Here is a 12409-nt window from a genome sequence, read left to right as displayed (position 1 = left end):
TACCACATCGCCACTTGATAGTCCCGCTTCGGATGGATAATCTTGTTGGACAACCGGTCCCAGAATGCCCAGAGAGCGTAACAAACATCTTAGAGCTTCAGGTGATTCATCTGGCAGAGAGCTTCTTGAGCAGTCCAGTGACCTTGCGTGTGGATGCTGTCCACATAGGCTCCCCAGCCTGAGGAGAGGCATCGGTGGTAAGCACTACCTGAGGCAGAGTAGCCTGGAAGGGAATCCCTTGCTTTAAATTGGAGAGATCCTCCCACCAGGACAGAGATCTTCTCAGAGGTTGTATGATGGAGACTTGCGACTCGAGGAACTGGGACGCCTGCTGCCATTGCGACTGCAATGTCCATTGTGCACAGCGCATGTAAAGACGGGCTATTGGAATAACATGGACCGAGGTCGCCATGAAGCCCAGCAAGTGAAGCAGAAGGTGTGCACTCACATTCCAACTGCTGCGAATGAAGGATGCCAATGAAAGCTTTTGCCTGAATGTGTCCAGCCAGGGAGCCGGGCAGAGGTGAGATTTTGGGCAGTTGATGACAAAACCCAAAGATTGTAGCACCAGCATCGTCAGGACCAAAGCGTCCAGCACCCCTGCATGGGAGTTGCTTTTCACCAGCTAGTTGTCCTTGTAGAGGAAGACATGCACAGCACGACGCCTGAGGTGCACTGCCACAACTGCTAGGCATGTGGTGAAGATGTGAGGGGCTGAGGCCAAACCAAAAGGCAGCACCCTGTACTGGTAGTGAGCTTTCCCCACCACAAAGCGAAGATACTTCCTATGTCTGGGGAAGATGGTAATGTGGGCGTATGCGTTCTTGAGATCGAGGGAGCAGAGCCAGTCTCCTCTTTTGAGGAAGGAAATCGGAGTACACAGAGAACTATTTTGAACTTTTCTCTTGCAAGAAATTTGTTCATCACCCTGAGATCAAGAATGGGGCACAAGCCCCTAGTCCTCTTTAGTATGCGGAAATACCTTGAATAGAACCCTCAGCCCTGCTGAGGATGAGGAATGGACTCTACCACTCCTGTCGCGAGAAGAGCAGATAGCTCTGTCCGAAGTATGACCTGCTGGGTGGACAAACCCCATGATGGACATGGGGAGAATTCTCTGGGATCCTTCTGAAATTGACACGATACCCCTGGTGAACTATGGTAAGAACCCAGTAGTCCGAAGTGATGGCCACCCAGTGGTGGGTGAAGTACAGAATTCTGCCTCCCACTGGGGGATCTAGCATCAGGGGTATGGTTTTGCTGACCCGTGCTCCCTCGCCTCCAGTCAAAAACCAGTGGCCGGGGCCTGTTGGGGGGCTGGCTGGGGCCGAGGCACTCGCTGTTGACAGGAATGGCCCCTGGAGCTAGCACTGGGTGTGCGAGACTGAGTGGCAGGGGGTTAATATTTCCGCTGCCGGTGAAAGAATTTCCTGGAGCTTGGCCTAGAAGATTTCCTGACAGAGGATGGAGGGTCTGAAGCACTAGTGGAGAGTTGTTGAAGGGTAGTTTCATGGTGATCCTTCAACTGAGCTACCGCATTTCTGACCTTATCCCCAAAAAGGTTTTCGCCCGTGCATGGGAGGTCAGCTAATTTCTCCCACACCTCTGGTCTAAGGTCGGAAGCACGGAGCCAGTCCATCCTACGGGCACCAATGCCCACAGTGGCCACCCAGACTACTATCTCAGAAACATTATAGGTGGATCTCACCTCGTGTTTTCCAGCTTCCAGACCCTGCTATACAACAGCAGAGATCGACTCCTGTTGCTGCTGTGGCAGGCATTCTGCGAGTTCCTGGAACTGCTTCCACAAGTATCGGTTGTACTGGGTCGTGTACAACTGGTATGAAGCAATACGGGCGATAAGCATAGAGCCCTGAAAAACCTTCCTACCCAAAGCATTCATTTTCCTATGTTCCCGCCCCGGAGAAGCAGAGGCATGGGTATGGGAGCGCTTGGCCTTTTTGAGAGCGGACTCAATCACTATAGACTGATGGGGGAAATGACACCTCTCAAAATCTACTGTACTAGTTAAATGGCATCCGCCTTCCTATTCACTAGAAAGATTTATCGGGTGTTCCCACATCGAAGGAGAAGATTCTTGAAGATGTCATGGATGGGAACAGCCACTATTTCCTTAGGAGTGTCGACAAATGGGGGACCTCCAACATTTTTTTTTTTTTAAATTTATCTATCATCTTTTCAACAATATACAAATGAAATTAGTGGAAATTCTAACCCTTTATAACCCACAAAATCCTTATAATCATTTCAAAAATTCTCTTATTACATAGGAAATCTGGAGAGAAAAGAAACATTAAGAGGAGTATATTTAGTAGAAACCTTTACATGTAATATTGCCCTTAATCACACCCTTAATTATTATCAACCCCTTGATTATCATCAGGTAGTCTCCTGCCAGTCAAGAAAACCCTTAACTGATCTGGCCAGTTTGATAATATGTTTACGGGGTAATGTAATTTAAAGCTACCCCCTAATGTTAGCGACTCAGATCTCATCTGTAGAAATTCTTTTCTATGCTGCTGCATAGACTTTGCTAGGTCTGGGTATACTCGGACAAGACCTCCACAGTATAACTCATTTATATTTTTAAAATAATTCTTCATAATCATAGAGACAGCTGATTCATCAAAAAAAGAAACAAAAAGCACAGCATGATCTATAATTTCTACATTAGAGTTTAAGTAATCGGTCAGATTTTGAAAATCTGACCTCCAACATTTTATGTCGCGCATCCTCCTCCATGAGAAGCTGGAAGGGAATACCTTTGGCTATGGCCCTGACAAAACCCACAAAGGAGAGGTCCTTCGGAGGGGGCTGACACCTTTCCTCCAGTGGGGAAGGCTGACAGGGGGGCGTCAGAGATCTCAGAAAAGGATTCTGAAGCATCGTCCCCCCCGGGCAAAGGCTCAGGGACTGAGGCACCAGATGCGTCTTCCTCCTCGGAGGACCCAGTGATGGTAATTGCTCCCGAGGGGGGCATCGGTGGCTACTGGGGAACCTAAGATCCCTCGGGCACCGGCTGCGTCGGGAGGGCACTCAGAAGGACATCCAGATGCTCGAGCAGGGGCACCAGGATAGACCGCAAAGCCTCCGGCACTGATATGGGGGCGGCTCGATGCTCTGAAGAGCTTGGTGCACCGCACTCTGCACCCTGTGATCCAACTCCTCCTGAAAGTCTGGTAAGAACAGGACTGAGCGAGGAGGACGAGGTATCACCGGTGCCTCCTCAGGTCTTCAAGGGGGCATGGTGCTCGGCATCAATATCGGTGGGGAACACCTGGGACTCCCAGATTTATCGGAGAATGGGACCTCCATACCACAGGGTCGCTTCGGTGGCAGTACGGCAGCCGCCGACACCGCACCAGAACTGGAGTTGTGCGCTGATGGCAACTGGTGTCGATGCTTGTGGGATCTCCTACGGTGCCCAGCCTGGTCTTTCCCCAGTGCCGAGGAGGCAGAGGACCCTGATGTCCTGGAGATCGGTGAGACCATAGGGGACCAGTCACCGGCCTCTTGGTCTTTAGACAACGTCGTCGGGAGTGTGGAGAGGAGAATCGTATTGAGCGGTTCCACCTATCTCCCGGGTGTCGATGACTCCGACATGAGTGTGGATGGAGCAAATTCTTTAGAACCATTTTGTCGAGACGAGCACGACGGCCCTTGTGGGTCATCTGATCGCACAGTTGACACCCTCGGATGTCGTGTGATGCCCCCAGGCAGAAGATACAGACCTCATGTGGATCCATGATGGAAATGGTCCGCGGGCACAGACGGAAGCCGGATGATACCATGAAAAATAGCCAGCACACGGTTGATGACCGGGGGCCACTGGGAGTTGGGACACCGGGAATTGACCGCAAAGAAGGGAGGAACATTTTTACCTACTGCACCCGGGATGATAAGCTGACTAAAGGGAGATCCAGTGAAGGAACGGGAAAAATTGCTAATTCATAGCCAAAAAAGATAGATGAAGCAGAGCTCCAAAAGCCCGTGAGGCAACTGCACCACAGAAAGAGACTGAAGGGGGGGCCTCATGTGGACGCGCGGATAGTGGTATACTCATTTTGCTAGTCAAAGCTTCTAGAAACTTTTACAAAGGTTTTCCATGCCAGGCTCCATCTGATGATGTCACCCATCTGCGAGGACTACCATCCTGCTTGTTCTAGGAGAATTAATGTGCAGCATGCAGGGCATGGATGCCTATATTCAGCTTTGTGCTGCACACAGCACCACTTTCTCTGAGTCCTTCCAGCATGTCCTATCCTCAAGCTGAGAGAGATGAGGAAAGCATGCCCTGGATACTAAATATGATTTACTCTACTGGTACCAGAATTAGATTAAGAGCACTGGCAGAAACATGTGGTAGTCAAGGTGAGCCAGCTTCTTGCATCACACCGATTTCTCCCTTTTCCTCCATTTATGTGGCTCTGCTCCCTCTTTCCTTTTGTTTTAAAATTTAGAAAAGAGACTGATCTGGCTTTTCAATGCTTTCCTAGCTCTTCTTTTGGCCATATTTATTCTCTCTGTGCCCACACTGCCTGCTCCATAAAGGCTGATGTGCCACACAGGGTTTCTGTAAAAGTAGGTGTGACTTAAGTTTGAAAAGTTTGAGAAACACTGCTCTAAGGTACTTAGACTGCTCCAAACAAAAGTGAGAACTTTTTTTGCAGTGTAATTTATAAAGGTCATCTTCTCTCTTCTAGGCATAAAGTTATAAGAAATATTTTGGAAGGATGACTGTGAAAGGTAGAATTAGGCACTACCTTAGGTAGGAAATGGGATGAGTGCAAAACACCATTCTGCATATGGCATTTGGTCTGAAGATCTCAGACCCTATATGTGGCAATTTGAGGTAAAGTCACACATTTAATGCAATTTCTCCTGCTCCAGTAACTTCAATGGGGAAAATCTGTGGGATGCCACAGACTGAAAGAAGATTAAAGCGACTGATGCTATATCTACACAGTATGGGCACAATAGCTAAACTGCCCGCATTAGTGTGGAGTTTATCAGTAACTGAAACAAATATTACATGCATAGTTATGTTTTGGTTATTGCCATGGGAAAAAGTACAAGTAGAGATTTGTGTCTGCTTTTTGCAGACCAAAAAAGCACACAATTTTGAAAATCCATAACTATGGGCATCGTTGCCTGATCTACATAACTCTGTCCTCAGGAATGTCTCCCCAGTATGTAGGTAAAAGTACAAATGTTATCCAGGGTGAGTATTTTCTTAAAGCTCATCCACAGAAAAGGCTTTGGATATTGCACAAAGAAATAAACCGGAAACCGATCCAATATTGCAGGTAGCGACCAAACGAAGAAGATTGGTAAACACCAAGGAATTTATTGATATAATCCGTAATAAAAAGCCCGACTCAGGCTGAGTTTTGCTCTATCGAGCTGCTTCAGGGGCTACATAGACACAAATGAAACAAATATGCAAACATATAAACACATATAAAACCATGCTTAACATAATAAATAATTTAAAAAAATCAAAACGTATACAAACAGTACTGGATAAGACTAAACAATAAAGGAAAACACATAAATGTTACCCATCAAATTAATAGTTATGGTCAGATGAAAGGTACAGAATTGATTCAACTTTGCCTATGATTAAAAGACAAAGTAAACTAGTGGTCATATATTATAAAAGAACAATTGTGTAACAAAACAGGGGCTGCTAAGAGAAGTGGTATAGAATCGATTGATAATCATTTAATTTGCTGTGTATCATTGAGCTATTAAAGCATAAAGGGTAATTTTCTTAAAGCTCATCCACAGAAAAGGCTTTGGATATTGCACTCCTCATAAATAAGAAAAATGGAAGATAAATTAGTATACTTGTTGCACACATGATCATAGTGTTATCAGGGGAATAAAACCAGTAAATGTATGTGATTACATACTATTCATAAAAATATCTATCTAAACAAGCACAAATATATCTATATATACACAGTATATATACACCCACACACAATTTATACATATACACACATCTGCACACATGAACAGCTTTATTTCTTTTATACTATCAAATGAAGAACACTTCCATACTAACCTGTTTAGAGTAATGCCTAATCACCTCCCACTGCAGTTGTTTTGTGGTATAGAATTGATTTTCAAGCTCAAAATAAGCCAGCCTACAAATGATAAACAGATATCATATACACTACTGCAGTATAAAGCAAAATACATACATGCTATTTATAAATAGTAGCAATGCTGATACTATTTCTACCACATGAATGAAACATTTCAACATACTTAAAGACAACATCTTGAACATCTGTAAGGGTAGCACCAATACTTTTCAGGAGGAGGTTTACAGACTGCACAGGAATCAGTTCTGTTTGTCTCTCTTGTTTGTTGCTATCTTCTCCACCAGAGCTGAGTGAAAAACTTAAATGCAGCTGTAGGATAAAGGATTTGAAAACTACAATTAAAACATGATTTAAAAATAAAAGGGGAGGTTATGGCAGACACTCAAATACCTCACAGGTATAAATAGTGCACAAAAAACAAGCATTTTTCAACAGATAGGAAAATCCAGAAGAAGAGGCTCACTCAAGATCAAAATAAGAAAATATTAATTCCTATAATTGGGTGGTGGATGCATTGAATAACTTCCCAGTGGAAAAAAAACCAGAACAAAATTTAAGAGAGCACAGAATAAGCAGAATGGATTCTTAAAAGGACAATTCTCAAAAAATACTTACTCAGGTACATGGGCTTTTGAGAAAAAGTATGTGTGTAGTTCCACAATGTGCCCACTTTTACCTGCATTGTAGTAGTGGCATTCCCAGGGCAGGGGTAAATTTGGGGAGAAAGCTATATGCATAGTTTTGGATTTTCAAAACCCTATCCATATTGTTTTGCTTGGAAAATCTATCTGCACATAAAGCAGTTGCAAATCTCTGCCTGTTTCTTCTTGGTTCATTTTCAAAGAGAAAGCGTGCACACACTTTCTCTTTAAAAACTGGTGGTATATTTGCAGGTAAAAGTATCCACAAACTATTCATCTGCTCACACAGTTTTGAAAATTGCCTTCCTTTCCTCTCAGTTAGGTGGCAAAGTCTGAATCATGTAACCTTAGTGGTGTTGCAATTGGAAAGAATAAAGGGTAGATTAGATGCACCTGGTGATCTTTACTTGCTGCCACATTCTGTGTTTCTGTTTCCATATAGAGCTCTATAATTTGCACTTTAATGCTTTGCCTAAATATTTTAATTTTAACTGAAGGGTACATTTATTTACATATCTATAGAGAAGCTTAGAAAGTATGATATTCTAAAAATGAAAAACTACTTTTAACTTTGATAGTATAACATAATACCTCTAAGCAAAACATGCTTCACCTGAAAGGTACATCACGCTGTTATGAGTTCCTTTATGTCAATAGAGACATGGTTTTTGTAATGTGAGCAACTTGTATGGCATCACAGAAAAATAAATGTACTTACTGTGCCAGCCTACAGAATGTGATCAATTGGCAGCAGTGCTGGAATAATAGTGAGCTGATATAGCAACTTGCTGGGCAATATAATTAAGGAATGCCATATAGGGAGGAGGAATAGCCTAGTGCTTAGAGCAGTGGGCTACAAACCAGGAGACCAGGGTTAGAGTCCTGCTGTCGCTCCTTGTGACCTTGTGCAAGTCACTTTACCCTCCATTGCCTCAGGTACAAAACTTAGATTGTAAGCCCTCTGGGGATAGAGAAATACCTACAGTACCTGAATGTAAACCGATGTGATATCTCAGATCGAATGTCGGTATATAAAAATAAAAATAAATAAAAATATTTCCAGCACTAGAGATGCCAGAGAGATTTTTCTGCAAAGATCTGAGTGTTGTATAGTTTTGCAAATGAAAGGTGCAACACAATGATATTGAGGTCTTCTTTATAGCAGAGCAAGAAGAAACCACTGCTTTGGGGGCAATTTTCAAACTGCCCACATTAATACTGCACATATATTTTACCCATGCTATTTGCAGCAATTTTGAAAAGAGTCTGCATATACTTTGACACGTGCCATGAGTACAATGTATGTACACTTGTATCTGCTTTTTTGTGTAGGTAGAATTTTGCTGGAAAGGTACATGCAAGGATTTGAAAATGCAATTTATGCAAACAATTTTCCTTCCCTGACAAATAAAACCTCAGGAATACCTTCTTTTAATACAGCCAATGGGATGAATGTTGTGGAACAATGCGCAAGCTTTTAGTGGCACTGAGTGTGGGTAATTTTCAGTCTATTTCCAAGAGTAAAATGCTTTCTACCAGTGTAAATCATTTAAAAAATTGCCCTCTTTATCTAAATCAATGATGCAGAAATGTGCATAACAAAGATTATTTTAGCAGTACTTCTCATTGATAATCAATGTCAGATTGATCCAGTCCTGGTTTTGAACAGTTGCAGCTGTGAACCTGTAATCTGTAACATGTCTGTTCTCAGACAAATGCTAACTATAAGTTTCTATATGCAATGAGGCAAAAGCAGATCTGGCCTCGCTCTATCCCCTATGACCTTCAACCAACTGGGGACGTTTCCTTGCAAGCTGTATACATGCAAGTTGTAAAATAAGCACACGCAGGAAAAATAGCATACACAAGAAAAGGAAAATGGAAAGGGGTAATATTGGATTAGGTAGAAAGCTGAAATCCAGAACCTCCAGGGTGGCATTCTCTGAAAGGCTTCCTGTTCCACGCGCAGGTCCCCAGAGGCAGGCAGAGCTCCGGGTCTCAATGCATGGATGAGACGATGGTGCAAGGAAGAAGGATTCAGTTTTTTAAGGAACTGGGGAACCTTTTGGGGAAGAGGGAGTATTTTCCAAAGGGATGGACTCTTCCTGGACCCAGGTAGAACCAGGCTGCTAGCGCTAACCTTTAAAAAGGAGACAGAGCAGCTTTTAAACTAAATCAAAGGGGAAAGCTGACAGTCACTCAGCAGCGCATGGCTCGGAGGGAGGTATCTTTGAAGGATACTACTGAAGCATTAGAGTTAGGGCATCCCAACAGAGAGGTTCCAATAAAAAGAAAAGTAGTCCAAGTGCCTATATTTAAAAACTGAGCTAAAAGATTCCAATTTATCCCTGTCAACTGAAAAGCAGAATGTTAATAAAAACAAAAAAACACACTTTGAAATGTTTGTATGCTAATGCCAGAAGTCAAAGTAGTAAGATGGGAGAATTAGAGTGTATAGCAGTGAATGATGACAGACTTAATTAGCATCTCAGAGACATGGTGGAAAGAGGATAACCAATGGGTTAGTGCTATACCAGGGTACAAATTATATTGCAATGACAGAGAGGAGCATCTTGGTGGTGGGGTGACGCTTTATGTCCGGGATGGCAAAGAGTCCAACAGGATAAAGATCCTGCATGAGACTAAATGCACAATCAAATCTTTATGGGTAGAAATCCCTTATGTATTGGGAAGAGTATAGTGATAGTATACTACCATACACCTGGCCAAAATGATGAGACGGACAGTGAAATGTTAAGAGAAATTAGGGAAGCTAACCAAATTGGCAGTGCAGTAATAATGGGAGATTTCAATTACCCCAATATTGACTGGGTAAGTTAAACATCAGGATGTTAGAGACAAAGTTCATGGATGGAATAAATGACAGTTTTATGGAGCAATTGGTTTAGGAACCAAACCGATTGGAGCAATTTTAGATCTAATTCTCAGTGAAGTGCAGGATTTGGTGAGAGAAGTAACGGTGGTGGGGCCGCTTGGCAATAGTGATCACATTTGGATGAATGACTGCTCCCAGGGCCAAGATGGCGGCGTGAGCGGTCGTGCAAGAGGACGTTCCAAGAAAATTTGTTAAACCTTTTGTTTAATGCCTTCAAAAAGAAAACGCAAGATGAGGGCCTACCCCCCAGAACCCCCCTTACCTGTGGGACAGCAACGGATAACTTCTTTCACCTCCATTTCTGTGGAAATGGGAGGAACTAACCCTGCTTTAGCATCTGGAGAGGGAGCTCCGACGCTATGGGCCGGATTTTAAAAGGGTTATGTGGGGGTAGGAATAATGGAGCTAATCAAATAAATTCCTTAGAAAATTTGACACAATTTTTGGAGAATTCGGAAATAGAGATATTGCATTATGGTGTATTGTTAGTGTCATTCGTGTCTGAGAAAGACATGAATGACATAATGAAAAGGTATTTTCAAAATTTTCCTACTGTGTTTCTCGGACAAACAATTAAAATATTTCCTGATTTTGCAAGAACTACTCAATTAAAGAGGAGGGAGTTTTTGAAATTAAGAATGCAAGTAACTAGTTTAGGTTTTGTATTTATTTTGAAATACCCATGTAGATGTTTGGTGAGGGAATGATGAGAGTTTCATATTTAATGCTCCAGAACATATAAAATCCTTTTTGAATGCTAGGGGAATTTGCATCATCCCTAGAGAACAGGTTTCATGATAGTCATTAAAAGGTACACCGAATGTCATTAAGCCAGTTTTTCTTTAATAGTAATTATCTGTATATTTCCCTTATAGGGCCCCAGGTTTATCCTTTATTTTACCTCACTGAAAAGGATGTATTTGAATGTTTTCATAACTGTTATTTTGTACATCAATGAAAATTGTATTTTCGATGTTACCTACCCTTTCTTTTCTAAAGTAAGATGTATTGATTACGTTAATGAAAATTTAATAAAGTGTGAATTAAAAAAAATTTGGATTAATGACAGGAAGGTGTCAGTAAGTAAAAATCCATGGCACTAGCATTAACTTTCAAAGGGGAAACTTTGATAAAATGAGAAAAATAGTTTAAAAAAACTGAAAAGGTGCAGCTACAAAGGTAAAAAGTATGCAACAGACTAGGGCATTGTAAAAAAAAAAAAATAAAAAAATACTATCCTAGAAGCACAGTCCAGATGTATTCCATGCATTAAGAAAGGTAGAAGGAAGGTCAAATAATTGCCAGTATAGCTAAAAAGTGAGGCGAAAGAGGCTATTTTAGCCAAAAGATCTTCATTCAAAAATTGGAAGAAGGATCCATCAGAAGAAAATAGGATCAAGCATAAGCATTGGCAAGTTAAATGTAAGACATTGATAAGACAAGCTAAAAAAGAATTTGAAAAGAAGTTAGCTGTAGAGGCAAAAATTCATAATAAAGCCTTTTTAAAATATATCCTAAGCAGAAAGACTGTGAGAGAACTGGTTGGATTGTTAGATGATTGAGGAGTTAAAGGGGCAATTAGGGAAGATAAGGCCAATGCGGAAAGATTAAATGATTTCTTAGATTTGGTGTTTACTGAAGAGGATGTTGGGAAGATACCAGTTATGGAGGCAGTTTCAAGGGTAATGCTTCCGATGAACTGAACCAAATCATGGTGAACCTGGAAGATGTGGTAGGCCTGACTGACAAACTGAAGAGTAGTAAATTACCTGGGCCGGATGGTTTACACCCCAGGGTTCTGAAAGAACTAAAAAATTAAATTTCAGACCTATTTCAATTAATTTGTAACCTATCATTAAAATCATCCAATGTACCTGAAGATTGGAAGATGGCCAATATAACCCCGATATTTAAAAAGGGCTCCAGTGGTGATCTGGGAAACTATAGACCGGTGGGCGTGACTTCAGTGCCGGTAAAAATCGTGGAAACTGCTATAAAGAATAAAATGTTGTAACACAAACTAATAGTCCAAAAACCTAATAAATTGAGTTAAAAAGAAGGACCATCATAATAAGCACTACCGGTCTACCGACCTTCATTGCTTTTTAAACAATTATTGGTCCAGAACTGGAAGAATTTTTGGGTGACTTCAGCATTAATTATAAAGAATAAAATGACAAAACATTTAGATAGACATGATTTAATGGGACACCGCCAGAATGGATTTATCCAAAGGAAGTCTTGCCTCAAATCTCTTACATTTTTTTTTGAAGAGGTCAATAAACGTGGACAAAGGTGAACTGGTAGATGTGGTATTTGGATTTTCAGAAGGTGTTCGACAAAGTCCCACATGATAGGTGTCAAAGAAAACTAAAAAGTCATGGGATAGGAGGTTATGTCCTTTTGTGGATTGCAAGCTAGTTAAGACAGGAAACAAAGTAGGATTAAATGGTCAGTTTTCACAGTGAAAAAGGGTAAACAGTGGAGTGCGTCAGGGATCTGTACTGGGACCGGTGCTTTTTAATATATTTATAAATGATCTGTAAAAGGGTACAACGAGTGAGGTGATCAGATCTGCAGATGACAAAATTATGCAGAGTAGTTAAATCTCAATCAGATTGTGATAAATTACAGGAGGACCCTTGCGAGACTGGAAGATTGGGCTTCCAAATGGAAGATGAATTTTAACGTGGACAAGTGCAAAGTGATGCATATAGGGAAAAATAACCCTTGCTGTA

At 41.7% G+C, this 12409-nt stretch overlaps 1 protein-coding gene across 3 annotated transcripts in view; it reads right to left on the bottom strand.

Moving 5' to 3' along the window:
* The window catches only part of VPS13A (vacuolar protein sorting 13 homolog A), a 745426-nt gene that overhangs the window by 141085 nt on the left and 591932 nt on the right, over positions 1-12409 (bottom strand). For all 3 annotated transcript variants that reach the window (XM_029616432.1, XM_029616443.1, XM_029616452.1), the window contains exons 61-62: positions 6298-6443; positions 6092-6173 (exon numbers count right to left, since the gene is read on the bottom strand). In XM_029616432.1, the coding sequence (XP_029472292.1) occupies positions 6092-6173; positions 6298-6443 (228 nt within the window). The remainder of the gene's footprint in view (positions 1-6091; positions 6174-6297; positions 6444-12409) is intronic.

Source organism: Rhinatrema bivittatum, chromosome 1, assembly GCF_901001135.1.
Source record: "Rhinatrema bivittatum chromosome 1, aRhiBiv1.1, whole genome shotgun sequence".
NCBI lineage: Eukaryota > Metazoa > Chordata > Amphibia > Gymnophiona > Rhinatrematidae > Rhinatrema > Rhinatrema bivittatum.
This window is presented reverse-complemented; position numbering and strand designations above follow the sequence as displayed.